The 25,633-nt window shown below is 37.0% G+C and overlaps 1 protein-coding gene across 1 annotated transcript; it reads left to right on the forward strand.

Moving 5' to 3' along the window:
* Positions 1-883: 883 nt before the first annotated feature.
* LOC148861126 (pleiotropic drug resistance protein 3-like) lies at positions 884-24,009 on the forward strand. The gene is made up of 24 exons (XM_088985009.1): positions 884-1,287; positions 1,465-1,588; positions 14,808-14,893; positions 15,316-15,400; positions 15,792-15,951; positions 16,059-16,135; positions 16,564-16,617; positions 16,721-16,811; positions 17,202-17,503; positions 17,572-17,853; positions 17,969-18,282; positions 18,484-18,644; positions 18,751-18,854; positions 19,432-19,588; positions 19,674-19,811; positions 20,333-20,406; positions 20,519-20,851; positions 20,941-21,231; positions 21,356-21,439; positions 21,582-21,715; positions 21,947-22,174; positions 22,437-22,608; positions 22,812-23,066; positions 23,424-24,009. Exons 1-24 carry the CDS (start codon positions 884-886, stop codon positions 23,691-23,693), a joined length of 4,380 nt encoding a protein of 1,459 aa, XP_088841135.1. The 3' UTR covers positions 23,694-24,009.
* The last annotated feature ends 1,624 nt before the right edge of the window (positions 24,010-25,633 follow it).

The raw sequence follows: 25,633 nt of genomic DNA on the forward strand, positions 1-25,633 counted from the left end.
CTATGGAGCTAATGATGCAAGTGAAGGTGAGAAAGATGTAGGTAACCACTGCTCAGGATGCAGCCTGATGTGCCACCTCCATTCCATTCATTCAATTCAGAATATTTGACATGAATTATTATTGTTAATAAATTCCTTTCGTTTCTTTCCATCTCTTAATTTCTTTATGTTTTTTCGGGAGCTTGCTGATGAAACAAATCATGCATGGAATGCTATTTCTGATGGATTAATTATAAGGACGTCATTTTCTAATGGATACATTCATCATTAACAATGGAGATTTGCTCGTCCTTGTACTAAATTTACTGATGTAAATCTATTTTCTGATAAATAATCCCAATTCCCAAGAATGGTAGTATTGATCATCTACTGAAACTTCAACTGAGACAATAGGGAACTTTCCTTACATGGAATATAGGGTCGTATTGCTTCTGGTTCTGGACATATGGTGCAAATAAATCCAATATTAAAATTCCTTTTAGCACGTTTACTTTTGACTGAGAAAGAGATTTAAAAAAGAAGAATCATTAGATTATTGGGGAAACAATCCCCCCATTTGCACGCCATTCAGAAGAAAACCAATTAAATACTAATAGTCAACTCACTACCATGTGTAAATTTGAAATGATAGACAGACAACTAAGACATCTGATTTAATGTTAATTAGTTATACAGTAGTATCTTTCTGCTGACAGCATGTTCTAACAAATATTGCTCATAAGTTTCAGGCCTGAGATGGTGATGTAAATTAATGGGTTGAGTTAATTAACCAATCGATCAATAGGGTCCAAGCTATATTTATATATATCCAACCGCATTCTCCTCCCTTATTCATTTATGTTCATGTGAAGAGTTGGTGCTGCATCGTCAAGTTATTACCAGTATGGCTCATCAACTGGTGGGAACCGACGACATAGAATCTCTGAGAATCGAATTGGCTGAGATTGGAAGAAGCATGAGATCTTCATTTCGACGCCACACTTCGAGTTTCAGAAGCAATTCATCAACGCTGAATTCCACGAGGGATGAGGATATCAATGATGATGAGCTTTATTTACAGTGGGCGGCAATCGAGAGATTGCCCACTTTCGAAAGGTTGAGGTCGTCCTTGTTCGATGATTTCGGAGAAGAAGAAGGAGAAGGAAGAGAACAAGTTAAGGGGAAACGGGTGGTTGATGTCACCAAGCTTGGAGATCTTGAAAGGAAGGTTTTCATAGAGAAGCTCATCAAACACATTCAGAATGATAACCTTCGCTTGTTGCAGAAACTAAGAAGAAGGATAGACAGGTAATAGTCAAAGCCTTTTCTTCTCTTAACATACGATTAATACTTCAAGTTCACAATGATTAAACTTGAAAGGAGCAGAATTCCAAGAGAGAGAGAGAGAGAGAGAGAGAGAATGCATGATAGCTCATATGGTTGCTCCTGGATGTTGATTTTGGCCGTGTGATTATTATTTTGCAGAGTTGGCGTGAAACTGCCCACTGTGGAAGTGAGATATGAGAATCTGTGTGTGGAAGTTCTGTGTAAAGTTGTTCATGGAAAGCCCCTTCCAACTCTGTGGAACTATTGCAAAAGCTTGCTTTCTGTAAGTATCTGCATCGTCTAGAATTGATTTCAGAGCTTTTATGAGCGATTTTGTTTGGTGAAAAACTCAAAAAAAAAAAAAAATTATAGAGAAATGGACTTCCCAGAAGCTTGTTTTGGTAGCTTCTTCAAAGCGGATGAGTCAACGCAGCTCAATAACACTGAAGCTCTCACAAACAGGCCCTCATTCAGTTAATAACTTGTCTTTGCAGTGAAACTAGTTTTAGATCCGGTTTAGTAGGGGTTTGGAGATCTTATATCAAACCATTATATTACGGTTTAAGGAATTCCCAGAATAAATCAAACCGTTTTTAGTAAGAAAATCAAACCAGACCAAACCGTTTTATATGCATGTATTTAGTACCAGCATTATAAAATACGAGTTCCTTATACAAATATTATAGATAAAAAGTATATTATAAATTTATATAATACTAGAGAACAAGCAGGAACATGTGCAATGTATGAGATTTATTAAGCGAAAGTTAAATAATAAAAATATTCATTTACTAAAATACCCCTTATAGTTTCATGGATTTACTAAAATCTACCTTATATTTAAAATTTTACTAACACACCACTTATAATTTGCAATGGATTTAATCAATCTTCCGTTAAATGATAGTGGAAAATGATAATGTTCACCCTAATGTTCATTTAAATCATAGTTTTCAAAACTGGACCATACCAAACAGTCAGAGCGAAAAAAAACCAGGAACCGGTTAGGTGACCGGTTTCGGTTTTCCCCAAAATAGGATTTTCTTCAAAAATTGTTGATTTTGGTCAGCAAACCACTGACTTGGGCCGTTAACCGTTCGAACGGTTTTGACATTTTTTTAATTTTTATTTTTTATTTTTGTCAGAACGGGCCGACCGTTCGATTTGAACGGTCGGATCGTTCGACCCAATAACCGAACCCCTGGTCGGTTTGGTTTTAAAAACCATAATTTAAATAAATTTATCAAAAGAAAATAAAAATAAAATACCATTTTTGCCCTTAATAAGACACGGACAACCACTCTATTGGCTATATTTGGTTAATTTTGTTTTCTATACAAAAAAAAAATGTGTTAAGGTATTTTTGAAATAAAAAATCATGGGCCTAATGGCAAAACAAACATTCCTTAATGAAAGGTTGATTAAGTAAATAAGTTGTCAAATAATAGGGATGTTTTAATAAAATGAAAATTATAAGGTAGGCTTAAGTAAATATGTAAAACTGTAAGATGTATTCTAGTAAATGACCTTAATAGAATCACATAAGAGTACAATTGTTTTATATTTTCAAAATTTTAAATAATTAATAATTATTCATATTTTATATACTACTTTTACTATTTTTTTATAATACAAAAATAACAATAATTAATTTCACATGGGTTTATTCATCAAACTGATGAAACCGACCAATGAGCACTACACACGATCAGTCTTTCAACAAAGACAGATATCAAGAAGCTTTCTTGATCTTTTCCCTCACAGAGATATCGAACTGGCAATAGATGGTGGCAACTTCTGGAAGAGAAGACAAGAGAAGAAGGTAGCGAACTGCTTTCTCCTCTCTAGGGTTTCTCTGAGATCCAATCTCTAGATTGCAGTGTTCTCTACGAATTCCCTTAAGGTCCGAATTCTTGTAATTCGAATTAGGGTTTCTCCTCTTTCTTTCTTAGTGATTAAAAAACCTCCTAATCCCATTAGGAGTTATCCTAATCCAAATATGTATTTGGATAAGGAGTCTTCTTAATCCTATCTGTAGATTAGATCAGCCCACTCCTGATCTTATCAGGAGGTTACCATATTCAAATCATAATTTGAATTTGGTCTCCATGAGTGGATAGGGTTAAGACCGAATCCTTTTGGCTTGACCTAATCTCAGATCCACCCCTTTAAGTGACTGATCAAATCAACCCAGTTCGAAATGGGCTTTAGGCCCAATATGTATCAAGTGCTCAATAGGCTTCCAAACTGTTGCCCAGTTGGGCTTCTTTGTATGGTGTGGGACCCAAGCATTGATCTACACATCAGCCACATGGGTTCGGCCCAGCCTCTGTTACAAGGCCTAGCCGAATTCACTGAAAAACCCAGTGAACCCCTTGAGCCCATCACATGGACTCTATGGACCCAACACTTACACTAAGTGGTCCATGGTTCAAACTATCTTATAAAAACCGAGGGACTGTGGGCAGATGCAAGATTAAACCATCAGGTATAACCCTAAATGACCTTACAATTAACCTCTCAGCCCATAATGATCAAACACTGCCTGACAAGAGAGGACCTCTCCCTCGGCTGCAAGGAACAGTGCTGCACTCTCTGCTCACACACACACACACACAGTGCAGCACTGTTCCTTGCGGCCGAGGGAGAGGTCCTCTCTTGTCAGGCAGTGTTTGATCATTATGGCCTGAGAGGTTAAGTGTAAGGCCATTTAGGGTTATACCTGATGGTATATATATATATATATATATATATATATATATATATATATATATTTGCAAAACAAAATTCCAACGATTGAAATCAACTGCCGACAGTTTGGTTTTCATCAGAGAGAGTGCATCTCCGATCATTACCTTAGTTCGATAAAGGGGTTGATCCTGTCAGTATGGTCACCCACTCAGATGATATATATATATATATATATTTTTTTTGCAAAACAAAATTCCAACGATTGAAATCAACTGTCGACAGTTTGGTTTTCATCAGAGAGAGTGCATCTCCGATCATTACCTTAGTTCGATAAAGGGGTTGATCCTGTCAGTATGGTCACCCACTTAGATGAATTCTCGGACTGTCCCAACATACCTAGGTTTTGACCCCCACTAAGGATCTCACTGATTGGCATATGAAAGACAACCCAATCCGACACTTAGTGCAGTATTATAATTGAGTCTAAGGGTCAGGTGTAACTTTTTAGTTTTACCCATAAATCTTCAAGGTCCAAGGCAATATTGGAAATCTGGTCCGGTTCAAAGATTCAAATAATCCTACACTGCATGCGCCTTGGGTCTCACCTTGGTGGATAAGACAGACCACCCCAACATTTGGCAGCACACCAGTGTTTGCCTTGGTAGGATAAATCTCCCCGACTTATTCAACAGTTGTGAACATTCTAAACTAACACGAGTCTCATTAATTGTCTAGTTTAAGGGTCTTAAATAGAAACATACCACACAACATGAATCAAACATGCACTTTATTCATTTACACTAAATGTCTAAAGTACATCAAAACTGATTGGAGCTAAGGGCATACAAAACTGTCTAACAATTTTCTCGAATTATTACTTGATATAAGTGAAATTAATTGTTTACAATATTATGTAAAAATATTAAATTATTATTAATATGTAAAATATTGATTATTTAAATACTTAAGTAATATGTAAAATATTTAAATTTTAAAATATTGATTATTTATTGAATTTATATTTTATATTTTAAATATAATTTTTAATATAGAAAAGTGGGAATTTTCCCATATTTCTTAGTCTATAATGTTTTATATCATAAATATAATTTTTAAATTTATTTTTTTAATAATTGTACTATAACTTTTAAAATAAAATTAAATTTTTAAGTTTAAATCTTTTGAACAAATTGACAAAACCAAAAAATTGACTTAAACTGATACAACTCGAGTGGGTCGATTTTCACAAAAGGTTAGTTGGTTTCAGTTGACCAACTCCCTAACATGATCTGGTCAATTTAGTTGGTCAAATAGCCTATGACTGAACCGAATCAACTCATGAATACTCATAACTTCAGCTAAACTAATAGTCTTATCTCTAATAAATAACAATAGTTTAATCTCCAATAATTATTGAAAATTTATAGTAAAAATACACAATTATTGAAAATATATTGATAATGAAAAATACAATAGTTGTAGAAATTACAAATATACGATAAGTATTAAAAATATATCAACCTAGTCAATAAATAGTTGAATCGCAAATAATAGTTTAATCTCTAATAAATATTAATCAATAACTTATAACAAAAATACAATAAATACAATAAGTACATTAAATTATATTTTAAATTTTCAATAATAGTAATTAAATCTCCAATAACTATTGAATTTTTTCTGTTAAATAACAAAACAAAATAAATTTATACATAATCATTGAAAATACATTTATCACAAAAGACAATAAATATTAAATTTAGTATATAAAATTATATAAGAAATATAGATTAAGAGTTTAAAATTATTATTAAAAAATATTAATGTTTTTAATATTATTTTCTCGAATTATTAATTGATATAAGTGAAATTAATTATTTATAATATTATGTAAAATTATTAAATTATTATTAATTTCAATATTATGTTATAACTATTTTTCTACTTTTTAGATTATTTTACATTTATTACTTAATTTCTTTATTTTAACTATTTAAAATCTAGTTATGTTAAATATTTTATTATTTAACATATTTTTTATTTAAATGCTTAAATAATATGTAAAATATTTAAAATTTAAAATATTGATTATTTATTGAATTTAGTTATCCATAAAATCATAATTTATACTATTATTACATAACTTCATTATTAATTTTGTAATATATTAAATTATTATTAATTTCAATATTATGTTATAATTATTTTTCTACTTTGAAGAAATTTTTTAAATTTATTACATAATTTTGTTATTTTAACTATTTAAAATCTAGTTATGATAAATATTAAGTTGTTTAAATTGATAAACTGGAAAAATATAATTTAAATTTTTAGTACATAATTTTGTGATATATTTTGTCAAAATATAATTTTTTTTGTGTTTTTAATAAATATTTTAGAGTTATTATATAATTTTGTTAGAATATTTAAATTATTCTTAAATTTTTTAATCCAAACTTTCTTCAGATTGATATAGATAAAAAGTAGGGGAGAGAATAAATTGGAATTAGAGATAATTTAGGAGAGAAACTCTCTGGTAAATTATAGATAATTTTGGAGATAAATAGGAATTATAGATAATTTAGGAGAGAAACTCCCTACTAAATTAGAGATAATTTTGGTGATAAATAGGAATTAGAGATAATTTAGAGGATAAATAAGAATTAGAGATAATTTTGGAGAAAGTGGGGGATAATGGGGGAGGTCGTTTAAGAGAAATTTTAGGAGAAGATATTATTTAGGTTATTGGGAAAGTGCATCTCATTGGTTGTTTCAAAAATGACATGAAATAAAAAATAATAATTCAAAAAAATGGAGAAAATTTCTTGACCGCTTTGTTTTATTTATTTATATATATATATATATATATATATATATATATATAGATGACCCCTTATTAAGTATGGGGTATCTAAGTATGTGTATAATTTAGTTTAAACTTTACTATTTAGTAATAAAAAATTAAATTAAAAAAAAACTAATATGGGTCTTGCATCTATGTAATTGACAATCTATTATGACCTATTTTATTTGAAATCTATTATTAATTAAAAAACCATTATTAATATATATATATATATATATATATATATATATATTTAATTTGAATACCAGACAAAACTCTTTTGTCCTTCAAAAGTATTTAAGTATATTTTTCACAGCGGTCCAGTGCTCCTGCCCTAGGTTGGCCTGGAATCTGCTTACCACATTCACTGCCTGAGAAATGTCAAGACGAGTGCACAGCATGACATACATGATGCTCCCTATGACTGAGGCATAGGGAACGTCCTTCATGCCCTCAATCTCCTTAGAAGTCTTGGGAGACATCTTCTTGTAGAGAGTGACTTCGTGCCTGAAAGGAACACTTCCTTTCTTGGAGTTCTCCATGTTGTATCTCTTAACAATTTTGTCAATATAAGCAGATTGGGATAATCCTATTATCCACTTCGATCTATCTCTATAAAGTCAAAGACCCAGTATATAGGAGGCTTCTCCAAGGTCTTGGAGAATTGCTACGAAAGCCATACTTTCACCATAGTCAACATTCCTATGTCATTCCCAATGAGTAGAACGTTGTTTACATACAGAACCAGAAACGTAACCTTATCCCCACTAGACTTCCTGTAAACATAGGGCTTATCCAAGTTCTGCTCAAAGTCAAACTTTTTGACGGTAGAGTCAAATCGGATGTTCCAACTCCTAGAAGTTTGCTTAGGTCCATATATGGATCTATTTAACTTATATACCATGTGTTCCTAACCCGCAGCTATGAAACCTTGCGGTTGCTGCATATAAATATCTTCAATAAGATCTCCATTTAGGAACGTAGTTTGGACATCCATTTGCCAAATCTCGTAGTCATGGTATGCTGCTACAGCTAGCAGGATCCGAATGGATTTAAGCATGGCCACGGGCGAAAAGGTTTCTTCATAATCGATGCCCTCTTTCCGAGTGCACCCTTTTGCCACAAGACGAGCTTTGTATGTCTTGACCTTACCATCGGGGTCCTTCTTCCTCTTATAGATTCATTTGCAACCAATTGCTTTTACCCTAAGGGGCGGATCTACTAGACTCCATACTCCATTAGTCTCCATTGAGTCCATCTCGACTCTCATTGCATCTACCCACTTTAGGGAATCTATGTCCAACATAGCTTCCACATAAGTCACGGGATCCTCTTCACTCGTCAAGGCTTCCACCAGGTAACTGTCCTGGTCATAGCCAAAACGGACTGGTGGCCTGGACACCCGGGTAGATCTTTTAGGTTGGTCAATTCATGAAACCTGTGGGACACCTCCCACTTACCCTAAGCTCTCCTCATCAAGAACTATTTCCTGACGGTGTGAGTCCAAGATATAATCAGTTTCCAAGAACAGTGCATTTCGGCTACAGAACACCTTCTGCTCACTTAGGTCATAGAATAGGTAACCTACAGAGCCTTTTGGGTAGTCTATGAATAGGCAACGACTGGTCTTGAATTCCAACTTGTTCGCACTCGTTCTTTTAATGTGCGCAGGACAACCCCAAATCTTCAAATGTCTGACACTTGGTTTCTTTCTAGTCCAAAGTTCATATGGAGTATTCGAAACCAATTTGGTTGGAGCCCGATTCAACATGTATATCACAGTCTCTAATGCGTAACCCCAAAAGGATGTGAGTAACTCTGAGTGTACGAAAAGTGACCGGACCATATCCAATAAGGTCCTATTCCTCCTCTCTGAAACACCGTTAAGTTGTGGTGTTGCAGGAAGAGTCAACTGCGATACTATCCCGTTGACCTTCAAGTAGTCCCTGAATTCGTCTGAGAGATATTCGCCTCCTCGATCTGATCGAAGGGCCTTAATTTCTCTCCCTAACTGTTTCTCGACCTCTTGTTTGAAGTCTTTGAACTTTTCAAAGGATTCGGACTTGTGTCTCATTAGGTACACGCAACCATACCGAGAATAGTCATCAGTAAATGTAATGAAATACACGTGTTGGTTACGAGTCCTAACACTCAGGGGACCACACACATCACTATGTATAAGGTCAAGTGTATCTGTACATCTTTCAGGCTTACCGTTAAATGGTTGTTTTGTCATCTTACCCTGAAGGCAAGGCTCACAAGTGGGAAGATCTTTTACGGTTAGAAAACCCAAAGGACCATCCTTTACCAACCTTGTGATATGGTCAACACCAATATGGCCAAGTCTGCAATGTCACAGGCACATGGGATTAACTGTATCACAGATCCTTTTCTTGGGGATATCAGCCGACGTAGTTTCGACTATGTTAGTTTCTAGAGAAGGATGTAGAACATAGAGACTGTTCTCTAGTTTCCCGTATGCGATGAATCTGTTGTTTCTTTTAATAGTAATCGTATTACTAAAGAAGACAAAATAACCATCAACACACAGTTTTGAGACAGAAATCAAATTTCTTCTTAAATTCTATACATAAAGACAATCTTTAAGTGCAATAGTTCATTCTCTAAAAATTAAATCTACGGTTCCAATGGCCGCAGCTGCAACACTTGCAGAAGTCAACAAGTAAAGCATTACTTCTCCTTCACTCAGCCTTCTTCTTACCTTGAACCCCTGTAGTGAGTTACACGCATTTGTTGAAGCCCCAGAGTCAATACACTAAGACGCAAAAGCAACCAACAAATTGGTTTCTATGACACAAGATTCAAAATTACCTTTCTTGGATTCCAGGTATTGAGGACAATTCCTCTTCTAGTGGCCGGTCTACTTGCAATAGTGACAGGCATCTGATGCCTTGTCTTTCCTCTGCTTCTTGGGTTTGGTGGCCTTCTTCTAGGGCTTTCTCTTTGCCCTCCTCTTCTTGCCCGATTTGCTTGCTTCAACAAGCATGGCAATGGGCTCATCATTCTTAATCAATTATTTGGCCCTCTGCAACATATTGTTGAGTTCCTGCAAGCTGACATTCAGCTTGTTCATGTTGTAATTCATGATAAATGGATTGAAGGATGAAGGCAAAGAGTTGAGAATAGCATCGATCTGGGTTACCAAATCCAGCCCGAATCCAAGAACCTCTAGTTCGTTAATATAACTCATCATCCGAAGACAATGGTCGTGAACTTGTTGGCCCTTGGACATCTACGTGGTTATGAACTGCTTCAAGACCTTCTGCCGAGTAGAACGATTCTACTCTTCATACATTGCCTTGAGACTGCCCAATATGTCCTTGGCTAGTTTGATATGATCAAACTGCCTTTGTATTGGATTGTCCAACAAGACAATGATATAGCGGTAGACAAGGGAGCTTTTCTCCTCCCATTCTTGGTATTCTCTTCTCCGGGCCTCAGAAGCCCTATCTCTCAGACGATTCGGGGCAGGATTCTTGGCCACCTTATCCAACTTTTCAGAGGTCAAGACCAGCATGAGGTTACGGTACCAATCGGCATAGCTTGGGCCCTTAAGCTTGTTGTCGTCAAGAAGCTTTGCAAATTGTCCATTTGCCATTTTCTGATAAAAGAGCAAACATCAGTCAACAACCTAATTTGATTCATGTTCATTACATAGATATGGATTTTAATCTATGTTCCATTTCCATTTGTTCATCTCTGAGATTTCCCTCCTATCTCAGTGACGGAGACAACGACTTGTCTCTGGAAATATGGGAAATCACATAGGGTGCATGGAGCCAACTGTTTCATCTGTAAAACCCCACCACTTTTCTGTGAATGATCATATCCACTCATCATATGAGCTTTCCCTTTGGCCTCTGTCAGACAAGGTTCATAGCCATTTTAAGTTAAACATTTCTGTCTAATGAGTGCTCACCCATCATATTCGTGAACGCCAAGGTACCGTGAGAGAGTTCCCATTTTCTAGTGAAGCCCCTCCCACATCGGTCTATGACGCCCCTATCATCTTATGAAACACTCAAACAAATCCAACAGCAAATGGATAGCCCATTTTCTAATGCGTTTCCTCATTACTAAATGACCCATCTTCACGCTAATGATGGAAGGCCTTTAGAGATTTCATCACATGAATCTCCCTATCACATGCACTCATATTATTGGAGGGAACAAGAATTATGCCCTAACTTAATTTAGGTCAAACTAGAGTGGCTCCCACTGACTTTCATAAAGCCAGATTTAGGTGGGCCCTAATCGGCTAGGGATTCGCACGTATCCTCTTCAGGAGGTGTGGGGCCCACCACTAAGGGTGATCATCCAATGATCTTTAGGGACACCATGGCAATGATGTGCATTCAGCCATGGTGTGTGCAAGAGCCACTCTCGTATCTGCATGGGCCAAGTACTTATGGCTCACGAACGTTGCACATCATACATCCATACATCACATGCAGGGATAAATTGATCAAATCAATTAAATATCTGTAAAACCCATAATTAAAGCCCATTTTAATCCATAACATTAACAATTAACATTATCTAGGTATATGGGCCGAATTAGGGTTTAGTAGTTTGGCCCATATAGCTTTGTTGCAAAAGTGGGCTTTTAGTAGCTTTAATAGTCTAAAACTGGGCTTTACAGGTTGGGCCGAATTAAACTATTAATTAAACATCAATCCTTAGGCCCATCAGTGGGAAATTAGGGTTGACAATCAGCTTCCATCGAACCCTAGATTCGGTCCAACCAATTTGGACCAATCTGGTACGAATGGGTCTAGGGTTTGATCTTTAATTAAATATTTAATCCAAGAAAATGATCTGAAATTAAATACTGATCAAAGAAAAGCAAGAATCAGTCAAAGAGGATTGTTCGCAAATCACATCCTGCAAAACAGAGGTTAGATCACAGAGTGCAGTTTCATAAACTAAAATCGTAGATTGCGATATCCCCATCTGCGAAATCTCCTTCCTGCGCCACCATCTTCGATAAAAAAATAATAGAGACAGAAACCCTAAAATTTCTATTAATATTACATCAGATCGAATCCTATACATTCAGTCAAAAAAATATATATATTTTACAGACTATATGTAATAAATAAATCAAGAAACTACAAAATCGCAGTTTTCTGCGCCAATCAAGATCTTGATCTCCAGTTGTACAAACAACCCACAAAACAAGAAAATTATAAAGAACAATTCTAAATAAAATTCAGATTTATAAAATTTAATTTCAGATCAATCGCCCTCTATCTGGGAAACTATTTTCCACATAAAACCCTAATCTGCACAAATCGGGTAGAACGCCTTCTGCCCATTTGCGCAGGTTCAGATCTGCATTAATTCGGTTCAAGACTTGAACCTAGCTCTGATACCACTGAAGGGAATAGAGATCCATTAGATGGATGGCCGAACCCTACAGGTAGGTTGGGCGAAATTTCAAAAATTTCCTCTCCCCTCATATGGGAATCACATTCCCTGTTTTAGAAAATCTGCATTTTCAATGATCAATCTTGAACCATAAACCAAACCAAATCTAAAACCAGAAGCAGGAGAGGAATATACTTGATACGGAGAAGCAGTATCTCCCAATGGAGGTGCTCATGCCCAAGGTAGGAACCAAAGACTGCTCCCACTAAAGATGACGCAGTGTAGGATGGAGCAGAATCAACAATGTTCTTCCAAAAGAACCGAACCCTTCACAAGAATTCGTTGGAGGCAGTGAGCACACCTTCAAATCAGCATTTCTCCAAAGAATGATATCAAGATCCAATCTTATTCGCTCCGGCTAGAAAGAGGAGATCGAATTGGCAGTAATGGTGGCGGCAAGAAGGGGGCAGCAAGGAGAAAACAGCTCAGTCTCACTAGGTGTTGTGTTCTCTCTCTGAATTTCGAATGTGATTGATCTTCTATAGCTGCCGCCCCCTTCTCCTTTTATAACCTTAAAGGGATCAGCTCATAATCCCATTAGGAGTTACTAATCCAAATCATATTTGGATCTGAATTCCCTTTAAGAGATAAGGATAAACCCTTATCTTATCTGCAAATTATATCAGCCCTCTCCTAATCTGATTAGAAGGTTTTCATATCTGAATCTGTATTCAGATTTGGACTCTCTAAGTGGATAGGGTAAGTTTGCTAATCTAATCTCAGATTCGCCCCTTTTTTAACTAATCAAATGAGCCCAATTCGAAATGAGCTTTAGGCCCATTAATAGTATCTTCTCACTTAGCCTTCCAAACTGCTGACCAGTTGGGCTTCCTTGTATGGCGTGTGACCCAAGCATTTATCTACACATCAGCCACAAGGGTTCGGCCCAGCCTTTGTTACAAGGCCTAGCCGAATTCACTAGAAAGCCCAGTGAACCCCCTGAGCCCATCACGTGGACACTATGGGTCCAACACTTACACTAAGTGGTCCCTGGGCTAAGCCACCTTGTAACACTCAGGGACTGTGGGTAGATGCAAGATTAGCCCATCAAGTATTACCCAAAATGGTCTTACACTTAACCTCTCAGCCCATAATGATCATACACTGTCCGACAAGAGAGGACCTCTCCCTCGGCTGCAATGAACAGTGCTGCATTTCTACTCACACGGATCATGAGAATTAAAACATTTTGCAAACAATTTGAAACCGTAACATATATATATATATATATATATATATATATATATATTATATCCGTATATAAAATATATTTTGCACAACAAATCTCAATGATTGAAATCAACTACCGGCAGTCTTGGTTTCCATCAGAGAGAGTGCATCCCCGATCATTACCTTTGTCCGACAAAGGGGTTGATCATGTTACTATGATCACCAACTCAGATGAATTCTCGGACTGTCCTAACATACTCAGGTTTTGACCCCCTCTAAAGATCTCACTGATTGGCATATCAAAGATAGCCCAATCCGACACCTAGTGTAGTATCATAATCGAGTCTAGGGGTCAGGTGTAACTTTCTAGTTTTGCCCACTAATCTCCAAGGTCCACGGCAATACTAGAAATCTGGTACAGTTCAGGGTTTCAAGTAAACCTACACTGCATGTGCTTTGGGTATCACCCTATTAGCTGAGGCAAGCCACCCCAACACTTAGCAGCACACCGGTGTCAGCTTTAGTAGGATAAATCTCCTCAGACTTATCCAACGGCTGTGAACATTCTAAACTAACACGAGCCTCATTAAGTGTCCAGTTTAAGGGTATTACACAGAAACACACCACAAGAACATGAATCAAATATGTACTTTATTCATTTACAATAAATGTCATAAGTACATCATTCTGATTGGAGTTAAGGACATACACTGTCTAACAAATGCATCTCAATAAAAGATTAAGCCCTCTCAAAAAGATAACATTTCCTACTACCATGGCTGTAGCTTGGACAATCTAAAGACCCCTCTCAAAACATCACAGCAATTGGTGCTTGATGGTGGTGGCAGGAAATCTTCTCCTCTCAAACGGGCTAGTGGCCCCTCGGCTTTACTTAGGACGGTTTTTTGATCTTGTCAACAGGATTTGTCCTTTGATGAAGTTGATAACACTTGAGAGTTTTGACATAAATTATTTTACAATTTTGTCCTTCGTTTAATTTCATCCACAAGTTAGATATATATGGAACCCTTTTGGTTTAATGTTTGTACACGATGCTGGAATTTGGGGGACACTTGAAGGCCAGTTGATAAGGTCTGTGGAGACTTGTGATCAAATCCCGCCTTCTCCATGGAACCAAAACAGAAAAATGCAGGGGGGGACACTTGAGTATAAGCGAGTGTGGTTTCTTTCCTGTTGCTGGAATCTGGAATTTGAGGGAAGACTTCATCGTATATAGTTGCTTGCTTCATGAGAATGTTTCTCTGTTGTTACTTATTTTCCTTTGCTGGTTTGTATAAGTTTCCAAGTCTTCTGTCATGTATTGGAGCATTATACTGATGGACAGGGTTTGGCCAAGCTTTTGGGTTCAAATTCTCAAGAAGCCAAGATAAGCATCCTCAAAGATGTTAGTGGCATTATCAAGCCTGGAAGGTAAGACTAACAAGTTTTACCAGTCCAGAACATTCATAGTTTTTCTAATGATTAATCCAGAAAGGAATTATATTGATCATTCTTCCATGTGTTTGTTTGTGTGTGTGTGTGTTTAACTGTTAATGTTTATTTTATGTGATGATGAACTGATTGAATACTGTTACTGTAGAAATACATAATACATAGTCATGCATCCTTGTTTTTGTAATTGTCGTCATCATCATCATTCATCATCCGGCCTGTGTTGCTCATGTGGGTTGGCTCCATACTGTTCCGGACCATGCATCATATTATTGTTATATGATAAATTTGAAGATTTAACTGTTTACCTACTTGATTTAGTATATATAACATTTGGTTTTTCAGATATAGGTGAAATCTTGGAAATTCCATAACACTACATTATGCTTCTTGGGTTGCAGGTTGACTCTATTGCTTGGCCCTCCAGGCTGTGGGAAAACCACCTTGTTGTTAGCGCTTTCCAGGAAACTAGACCAGTCTCTCAAGGTTCTTTTACACCATTTTCTTTATCCAAAGAAATTTGTTATTGTTATGAATGGATACAAAAGAAAAAGAGATTTGCACCAAAAGAGTAGGGTAATGGTGGCACTTGCAGTGGAAGCAATCATCTAGATATCTAGGCGAAATCCACATCCTACTAGGTGACTCAATATAATATTTCCTTTCCATTTTTAGATGTGTATGCACCATTTACACTAAATTGTATAAATGGTTGTGTTCTTCCCATAGAAGTGGTTTTGGGTTATTTTTCCCATCATGGTGACTTTTTTCTGTACCAAGTAAAACGTCTGTATCTGCTATTTTTCCTTTGAAGACTACACAACACAATTCACATTTTTATCCATTATCACTGTGGTTCTTTGTAAATAAAATTCAGGTTACAGGAGAAATTACTTACAATGGTTACAGGCTAGAAGAATTTGTTCCTTGGAAAACATCAGCTTATATAAGCCAATATGACCTGCACATTCCTGAGATGACTGTAAGAGAAACTCTTGATTTCTCTGCTTGTTGCCAGGGTGTTGGAAGCCGGCCAGGTAGACTTCTTCTGTTTATATGTTTGTTGGCAATTTTGGTTGTGGGCTCCCAATTAGTCCAGGTTCAGAAGTTCATGCTAACAACAATTCGTTGCTTGTGTGTGAAGAGATTATGAGGGAAGTCAGTAGAAGGGAGAAGCAAGCCGGCATTTATCCAGATCCAGATATAGATACTTACATGAAGGTACTATTTATGATTTCTTTTCTTCTAATATTCCATGCTTGCTAAGTGATAGTATATAATTATGAAGCACTGGTGTGGATAGAAGTGACAGTTGGAGAATGGATCAGTAAATTTTGAACTGATTCATACTCCTGAGTCCTGTGTACATAAACATCAATGAATCAGGCATTATCCCCTTGGAGAGGAGGCAATTAATGGTGACAATTTTAACCAACATTGCATTCCACATGAAGAATGATACTTTTGAGGGTACAAAGCCTTTCAGATCCATTTCCAAGGAGATGAAAGTGAAAGAGAACTCACCCAATTTAGTTATTGAAAATTTGTGCAAGTAACAACAATAAAGCAGTTTTGCTTTATTCTGCAGTTGGATTATATTTGGCTTGCTCTAGTAGTTTTCTTCATGATAAACAATTTTTTTATCACAGGCAATTTCTGTTGAAGGGCTAGAGAAAACACTTCAAACAGACTACATCTTAAAGGTATACCCTCCAAGAGAGATGAAATGATGTTTCTTTCTCATTCTTTTTAAACTCATGTAGCCCACTTTTATGACGATTTTGCTACAACTCTTTTGTCTTTCAGATCCTTGGACTAGATATCTGTGCTGATACAATGGTTGGAGATGCCATGAGAAGAGGCATTTCAGGTGGTCAAAAGAAGAGATTAACTACAGGTACTGTGAATCTAGATTTACAACTTAGAATCTTAAATTTATGATTTAATTCTATCAGGAACAAATCAGTCCCTTAAAGAATCCTTATGCATCAAATTCCTTGGGGAATTCCCGTAGAATTAACTGAACTATAGGCTTGCCATTAGATTCTTTTGAATAATGCAGTTCTAGTATTTCCAGTGATAAAGTAAGGTTATTTCAAATTGGAATTAACTTTGGTTAGTAGAATCTTACTACTACTCAGGCGTGAAAATATTGAGTAAGAGTCTCAACTCTGATGGGAAACCTTCGTTCCCCACATTTCAGTGGACTCAATTTTAAGAGGCTAGTTTAAACTCTCAATATAAAAATCACCTCTAAGAAATTTTCTTCTTCTGAATTTACAAACAGGGGAGATGATTGTAGGACCAACCAAAGCTCTGTTTATGGATGAAATATCAACAGGCTTAGACAGTTCCACTACTTTCCAGATTATTGCTTGTCTTCAACATCTGGTGCAAATCACAGATGCTACGGCATTGATTTCACTTCTTCAGCCAGCACCAGAGACCTACAATCTCTTTGATGACATTGTCCTGATGGCTGAAGGGAAAATTGTGTACAATGGCCCATGTGATCATGTTCTCGAATTCTTTGAAGATTGTGGGTTTAGATGTCCAGAAAGAAAAGGGACTGCTGACTTTCTCCAAGAGGTGTTTTCAAACGTTCTCTCTCTCTCTCTCTCTCAAATGTGAAATAAAACTTAAGTATTTTTTTTCAGGTTCTCTCTAGAAAGGATCAAGAACAATATTGGCACCGTACAGATAAGCCCTACAATTATGTTTCTGTCAATCAATTCTCTAGTAAATTCAAGGAATTTCATATTGGGCAGAAGCTAGATGAGGAGCTTTCAAAGCCGTATGATAAGTCCCAGAGCCACCAGGATGCTTTATCCTTTAGTGTATATTCTCTACCTAAATGGGAGCTTTTCAGAGCATGCATGGCAAGGGAGTTTCTACTCATGAGGAGGAATTCTTTTGTCTATGTATTCAAATCCACTCAGGTATTAACCAGCTCGTTGGCAATATGTCTGAGATTCTTTCACTCTTATCAATATTTAAGATGGTTCTCTAGGGCCCTAGGCATCTGATAGCATCTTCTGTACTTCCTCTATGCAGCTTTTTGTCATTGCATCTATCACAATGACTGTTTTTCTGCGGAGTCGGATGGGTGTTGATGTGGCCCATGCGAATTATTATATGGGTTCTTTATTTTATGCACTTGTCATACTTACCACTGATGGATTTCCAGAGTTATCCTTGACAGTTTCAAGACTTGCTGTGTTCTACAAACAGAGAGAGCTGTATTTTTATCCAGCTTGGGCTTACTCCATCCCAACTGCTGTTCTAAAGATTCCACTTTCGTTGGTGGAATCATTTGTTTGGACAACTCTTACCTACTATGTCATTGGGTACAGTCCTGAATTTGGAAGGTATCAAACTATCATTTAGCAAGTTACAGTTAGACATATCCAAGGTACAAAATAGACCATAAGGATTTTACTTTTATGTCTTGATTTCTTCTCTTCAGAACAATAACCTACTTCGAAAATGTCTGATGGTGATGCTCTCTGCTATATATTGCTACAAACTCAATATCTCACTCTCCATCTGTTTAATACTGTGTTTATTAGGTACATCCGCCAGTTCTTTCTACTTTTTTCTGTGCATCAAATGTCAATATCTTTGTTCCGTTTTATTGCCTCAATCTTCCAGACTGTGCCCACTGCTTTGACAGCTGGTCTCCTTTGTTTACTTTTCCTTTTCTTATTTGGTGGCTTCATTATCCCACAACGTAAGCTTGTTTTTTCTATAGCTTTTATCTGAGCAGGCATCAGCTTCCAAATTGTTCATCAAATGCATTTACTTGATGTTGATGGTAGATGGTTTTGCTGTTGCAGCCTCTATGCCAGTTTGGTTGAAATGGGGATTCTGGGTTTCCCCATTGACATATGGAGAGATAGGTCTAACTGTGAATGAATTTCTTGCTCCACGGTGGCAAAAGGTGAGCATTAATTGAAGTACCTGACAATGAAATGTTGGTTCTTGAGACAAGCTAAGTTAGAAATCTCTTATCTCTTGTTCTGTTCTATTAAGCCTCAATGTAATATACGTGTCTGTTTGGCATGGTTGCCGTTGCTCCAGAAAATGGTGACACATCAGCACCACGTCGGAAAAAGCGGTGCTCCAGAAAATGCTTGTTTGTTTGGGACCATTTTTTCATAAAAACGGTGCTCCAAGCCATGCCTTGGATTTTGCCTAGAGCTGCAGCTCGTTGCTGCCAACAGGGACATGACGTGGCACTGGATAATAGGTACCAGTGCTGAAAACGTTTCCTGGAGCATTGGTACCAAACAGAAAACGTTGCTGTTGCTCCAGGAAATGTCCTACCTGGCAGCAACATTTCCAAACAAAAACAGACAATGTTATCTCAGAAAACGGTGCTTCCAACCCGAGAAAACAGTAGCATCAATGCCAAACATATACTACATGTAAGGCCAGCTGAGGAGGTGGAGGCTTGATTTGTGTATTTACTGATAATCCAATTTTACTAATCATCTGTTCTCCAATCTTCTATATAGATGTCATCAAGCACACACACCACAATAGGGAGACAAATACTTGAAAGCCGTGGACTAAACTTTGATGGCTACTTTTATTGGATATCACTCGGTGCCTTATTGGGATTTGCAGTGCTTTTCAACATTGGATTCACCTTGGCCTTGAAGTCTTTAAAGCGTAAGTTTCTCTCCCACTCAGTAGGTCCATTTAGAGAAAAGCACTACTACACATGTCTGCTCACCACCTATTGATACATATCCAGCTTTTGGGATCTCTAGTGCTATTATTTCACACGAAAAGCTCTCTCAAATACAAGGAAGAGAAAATAACAGCAATGGTGCATATTCAGAGGAGAATCCCACTGATATCTCTTTAGAAACCACTGCAGAACCCAACAAAGGTGAGACCATAACCATTGTTATCTGTTCTATTATATTTTGAGAAAACCTATAGGGAGTATAACTGTAAAACTATGCCAGTATTGAGCAATACCATAAACAAATATATAAGCCAGTATTGAGGTTTAAAATTTTCTTGTTTTCATATCTCCCCCAACTCACCAGAAAAAAAAAAATCATGATAATTGGAACAGTAGTATTCAGAAAAGATGCACGTGCTGGCATGCATACAACAGCTTAAGCATTAGTGCTCAATTCATTGATTGCTGATAGCAGCAAGAAAATGACCGTACGTTAAGCAATGGGCTTTTGTGCTAGAGCTCAGTCTGTTGCTTGCTGCTTCCATTTTCTCACTTATTGCAACAGATGGAAATGATAATGAGTGATAAAAATAGACAATTTAAAGCTTTACAAGTAACAAATATGTAATCTTTGTTGCTTTTGGACATTAATGCATACTGTGTCATTTTTCTCTCCTTGTTTGTTTATTTGATGATACCAATTGCCATAGCTTCTTTCACAGGAAAGATGATTTTACCTTTTGAGCCCCTAACAGTGGTATTTAAGGATGTGCAGTATTACATTGACACTCCTCTGGTAATTATGTTTAAAAACTCTTCGTATATTAAATTATGATTAATTTCTTGACAAATACAGGGAGCAGTTAAATGAAATGAGTTGGTTCACTCTGTTGGTCCTTTGGTGTCAGGAAATGAGAGAACGAGGTTTTTCACAGAAAAAGCTTCAACTTCTTCGTGACATTACAGGTGCATTTAGACCTGGTGTTCTTACAGCCTTGATGGGAGTTACTGGAGCTGGGAAGACAACTCTCTTGGATGTCCTTTCTGGAAGAAAAACTGGTGGTACCATTGAAGGAGAAATTAGAATTGGTGGGTATCCTAAGGTCCAAGAGACATTTGCTAGGGTATCAGGTTACTGTGAGCAGATGGACGTACATTCTCCACAAATCACTGTAGAAGAATCAGTGATATATTCTGCTTGGCTGAGGCTTCCACCTCAAATTGATTCAAATACTAAATCTGTATGCTATCCTTCAAGAATGGTAAAAGAATTGTCATTGTTTCTGAATGATGGCACTGTAATAAAATTGGTATTACATTATTCTTACAGGAGTTTGTACAAGAAGTTCTTGAAACAATTGAGCTTGATGGAATTAAAGATGCTCTAGTAGGAATGCCTGCCATCAGTGGTTTATCAACTGAGCAACGTAAACGGCTTACAATAGCTGTGGAGCTTGTTTCCAATCCATCTATTATTTTCATGGATGAACCCACATCAGGTTTAGATGCAAGAGCAGCTGCGGTTGTCATGCGGGCAGTGAAGAATGTGGTTGATACAGGAAGAACAGTTGTTTGCACAATCCACCAACCAAGTATTGATATCTTTGAAGCTTTTGATGAGGTATAATGGTAAACATGGTGTTACCAGTTTTCCTTAATTTCTTTTCCTTTTGTTGTCAATGTGCTTAGATTTTATTTGAAGGCAGAGATTATCATCTCAATGCCTTGTTTTGATTTTTCTGCAGCTGATTTTAATGAAAACTGAAGGAAGGATTGTCTATTCTGGACCATTGGGTCAGCATTCAAGCAGGGTTATTGAATATTTTCAGGTAAGTTTGATACAGTGATGCTTTACTCTGGAAAGTTAGTTATTTTGTCCGTTACTCTTACAAAAATACTGCTTCCTGTGCCAAGCTAATATTTCATTGCAACTCTTGATTTCATTTCCCTTTCCCTCTCCTCTTATGGCAGGGTATCTCTGGGGTGCCAAAGATCAAAGACAACTACAATCCAGCAACATGGATGTTAGAAATCACTTCTATATCTGTTGAAGCAGAGCTTGGTGTAGATTTTGCTCAACTTTACAGAGAGTCCACTTTTTATGAGTGAGTATTACTAGCAAAATATTTTTGATTGTGGAAGTGCCTAAAGGCAGCATGGGACACTGCCATTTGTAAGCAAAACACTGCAGGGTCTCTAATCTATAAAATAGGCTAATGTAAATGTGTAATTTATATGCTTATTGATCCTGGATCACCATTAAATTAATGCCTCTTCAGATTGTGGCATTTCCATATATTTTCCATACAATACTGATTATTTTCTCCTGCATGTAGGGAAAACAAAGAGCTAGTTAGGCAATTGAGTATCCCAGCTCCTGGTTTAAAGGAGTTACATTTCTCAACCCGTTTTGCACAGAATGGTTGGGAACAGTTCAAAGCTTGTTTGTGGAAACAACACTGGTCCTATTGGAGAAACCCTACATACAACTTGATGCGCCTATTGTATGCATTTATCTCATCCATTCTGCTTGGCTTGGTCTATTGGCAACATGGAAAGAAGATGTTAGTCAATGCAACTCCATTAAGTTTGTTTTAATCAATCCCTAACCTAAAGATCAAAAGAAACATGGTAAGAAAATTGCAAATCAAATTTTTGGTTTGCCTTGATACAGAGAGGACATCTTGTTGAAACAAACTGTTCTTGACCCATTCAGACTTTACTCCTCATACAGTTATACACATACACCTCCAACTTTCAAATTTGAAGTTTGAAGAGTCAAGACTTTCTCACCCACTAATGTAATTTTATTTTTCGTTTTTGAAGAAACAACCAACAGGATTTGTTCAATTTGCTTGGTGCGATGTTCACTGCTGTGATCTTCTTGGGTATAAACAACTGCTCATCAGTTTTACCTTCTGTTGCGATAGAGCGCACTGTCATGTACAGGGAAAGATATGCAGGAATGTACTCTTCAACGGCCTACTCATTAGCACAGGTTCCAACCTTTCTTAAAACTCATTAAATGAACCTGCTCCAACCCATATTTGACTTTATATGGTTGAATGAAAAATCTTTTGCTGGAGCCTAGAGCCCATTCAAGCTCACAAGCTTCTTATGACATGGATTCTGACATTATTATCTTTTCATATATATATATCCTTTTCATCTTACATGAACTTAGAATTTAATTTTGGGCAGATGGCAATTGAACTTCCCTACATATTCATCCAAACACTCATGTTTGTGGTCATCACATACCCGATGATTGGTTACTATGGTTCGGCTTATAAGATTTTCTGGTTCTTCTATACCATATTTTGGACGATACTCTGCTTCAATTACATAGGAATGCTTCTTGTGGCAGTGACCCCAAATGTTCAGGTGGCTGCTATATCGACGTCTCTCTTCTACACCATGCTCTTTCTGTTTGCTGGGTTTGTGATACCCAAACAGGTAAGCCAGCAATTTTAGTTTTATGCTGCTTTTTCTGGGTATCATGATGAAAAGAGTTACTAGTTATGAGATATCATTAATCGCAATATATATTAAGTCATTGTTTTTATACTTTTTGTTCAAATGCTACAATTTCAATTCCATCACAACTTCCATTATATATACTTGTTTGTTGAATTAACACATTTGGATATCATAACGTGGCAATGTTACAAGTACATCAAGAGAAAAATGTGTATTAAAATAGTTAGTTAAGCTTCTTGTTTTGAGTCTACAATATAACAATAACAATCTATTTTCACTGCCAGAAATTGCATGAAGCCAAGACTGATCCAACTGTGTTGTGCCTTCTTGCAGCAAATTCCAAAGTGGTGGATTTGGATGTATTACCTGTGTCCCACATCTTGGACAATAAACGGTCTTCTCACTTCACAGTATGGTGATATAAACAAGGAGATTCTAGTATCTTCTGGTGAAGCCAAAACGATTGCTGCTTTCTTAAGAGACTATTTCGGGTTTGACCATGATAATTTGGGCATCGTAGCTGTTATTCTTATTGTCCTCCCCCTCTTCTTTGCATCCCTTTTTGCTCATTTTACAGGGAAACTAAACTTTCAGAGGCGATGAATAAGAATCTGAAGGATCCATGTCAACTAGCTTATCCACCCAATAGAATATAATTGTGGTTTGTTTATTGAGACATGTTAAATTCAGCCTTCTAACCATTTTAATTGGTTTTTTACCGTAATGTTTCGATTTCCTTTTGGTTTCTCCTCTATGGTCAGTTGCTCATAGCATTAAGAAGGCTGAATTCAAGATTCAAGTGTCTAGCAGGCTTTCTGGTGAAGCTTCTTTTAAGTTTCTGTTTGGGAGGGCTGAAGTGCAGCAGCTTCTAACTTTCTGAGGTGGGTTCTACACCGACAGCCTATAAGCTATGTTTGATGAAAGATAGGGAGAGTCCAAATCTTCTGTTAATCAGTTATTTAGTGTTGGATTTTAATCTCATAAGAGATTAAATCCAATGGGTTTGATTGGTCAATTACATGAGAAATTGCACCTGCACACTTGGTTGGAAAATCAGTTTTTCTCTTTAAAAAAAAAAAAATCCAGTTTTGAACTTGTCCCACATTGGATAATTACAAGGTTTGTTTTTAGTATTTCAATAGGAGTTGATTTACACTCCTTAGAATTAGTAGAGGAGAGTATGGGGATTCAATACCGTGCAACGCATGCGCACGCGTGTAGCGCAATGAGGCGCTTTAGAGGTGCACTTTGCGCGCACCCGCGTGGCTCGTGATAGGCGGTTCTAGTTTTGGTGCGTTGATGACCGTTGATCACCATTGATGAGATCAACGGTCACGATTCGATCGGGTGTGATCAAGAGGCACAATTCAAAGTTAACAATCACCAACTGTTAACAACTTTTTAAATAGTCACAATGGTTGAAATTGTGACTGTTCAAGGTGCCTCTCTAAACCAATACCTACCTTTTCCTCATACCTCTTCACAAATTATTTAAGGAGCATGAATCAGACTCCAAAACACACAATTTCGAAATTCACTATCGCTCTCTCTCAGTCCGGTCTACTACAGTCTCACAGAAGATTTCTTTGGAGACTCTTCAACTTTGCTGGTTGCAGATTCTCGCCCAAGGCTCTGTTGTATCCTAGGAACGAATTTGCCTGTAACCCAACAGCAAACTCAGTAAAACTGAGTGGGGGCAAATAACGTTCTAAAGACAGTGTCTTAAGACGTGCCTCAGAGCTTCTCCTCTTAAGTTACAGTGACCCTATCTTCTCCAACAATTTTAGAACGTTATTTTGCAATGGAGGCGGATGCAAGCATAACTTCGATCAAAATGATGAACCAAGATCTTGTTCGATTAGACCAGTTCGATGGAGCAAATTTCAGCCGATGGTAAGACAAGATGATCTTCTTTCTGACCACACTGAAGCTATACTATCTGTTGGACCCGAATCTGCAATCACTTCCTGAACCCACTGACAAAGACTCTGAGAAACTAAAGAAGGAAAGAGCAAAACGGGAAGAGGACTCGCTTCTGTACCGATGACACATACTGAATGCCTTATCAGATCGGCTCTACAACTTCTACAAGGAACTTGCATCTCCAAAAGAAATCTGAAAGGCCCTGGAATTCAAATACAAGGTGCAAGAAGTAGGTACGAATAAGTATATTATTGCAGAATACTTTGACTTCACCATGAACGGCCATAAACCTATACTGGAGCAAGTTCATAAACTACAGTTGATAGTTAATAAAATTCGATCCCTTAACATCATCATTCCCGAATCTTTCCAAGTGGGAACAATCATTGCCAAACTTCCACCTTCTTGGAAGGATTACAGGAAGAAGCTTCTGCACAAGGCTGAAGAACTTACCTTGGAGCAAATTCAGCAATACCTTCGTATTGATGAAGAATCTCGAATTAGAGACAGTAGGGATAAGACCCTGACCGGTATGCTGAACTCTAAGGTAAATTTTGTGGAAAATTGATCGAAGAAGACTAACCCTGCATTACAAGTAAAGAAGGATGGGAATTTCAAAA

The sequence above is a fragment of the Nelumbo lutea genome, chromosome 4 (genome assembly GCF_056320005.1).
Source record: "Nelumbo lutea isolate HS-2025 chromosome 4, American lotus-T2T, whole genome shotgun sequence".
Lineage (NCBI taxonomy): Eukaryota > Viridiplantae > Streptophyta > Magnoliopsida > Proteales > Nelumbonaceae > Nelumbo > Nelumbo lutea.

What these genes read in the sequence shown, in the direction of transcription:
- LOC148861126 (XM_088985009.1), top strand. Translation starts at nt 884, where the DNA reads ATGGCTCATCAACTGGTGGGAACCGACGACATAGAATCTCTGAGAATC. An exon ending in AGAGAGTCCACTTTTTATGA is followed by an intron (nt 21,716 to 21,946) that starts GTGAGTATTACT and finishes TCCTGCATGTAG; the next exon opens with GGAAAACAAAGAGCTAGTTA. An exon ending in CGGCCTACTCATTAGCACAG is followed by an intron (nt 22,609 to 22,811) that starts GTTCCAACCTTT and finishes AATTTTGGGCAG; the next exon opens with ATGGCAATTGAACTTCCCTA.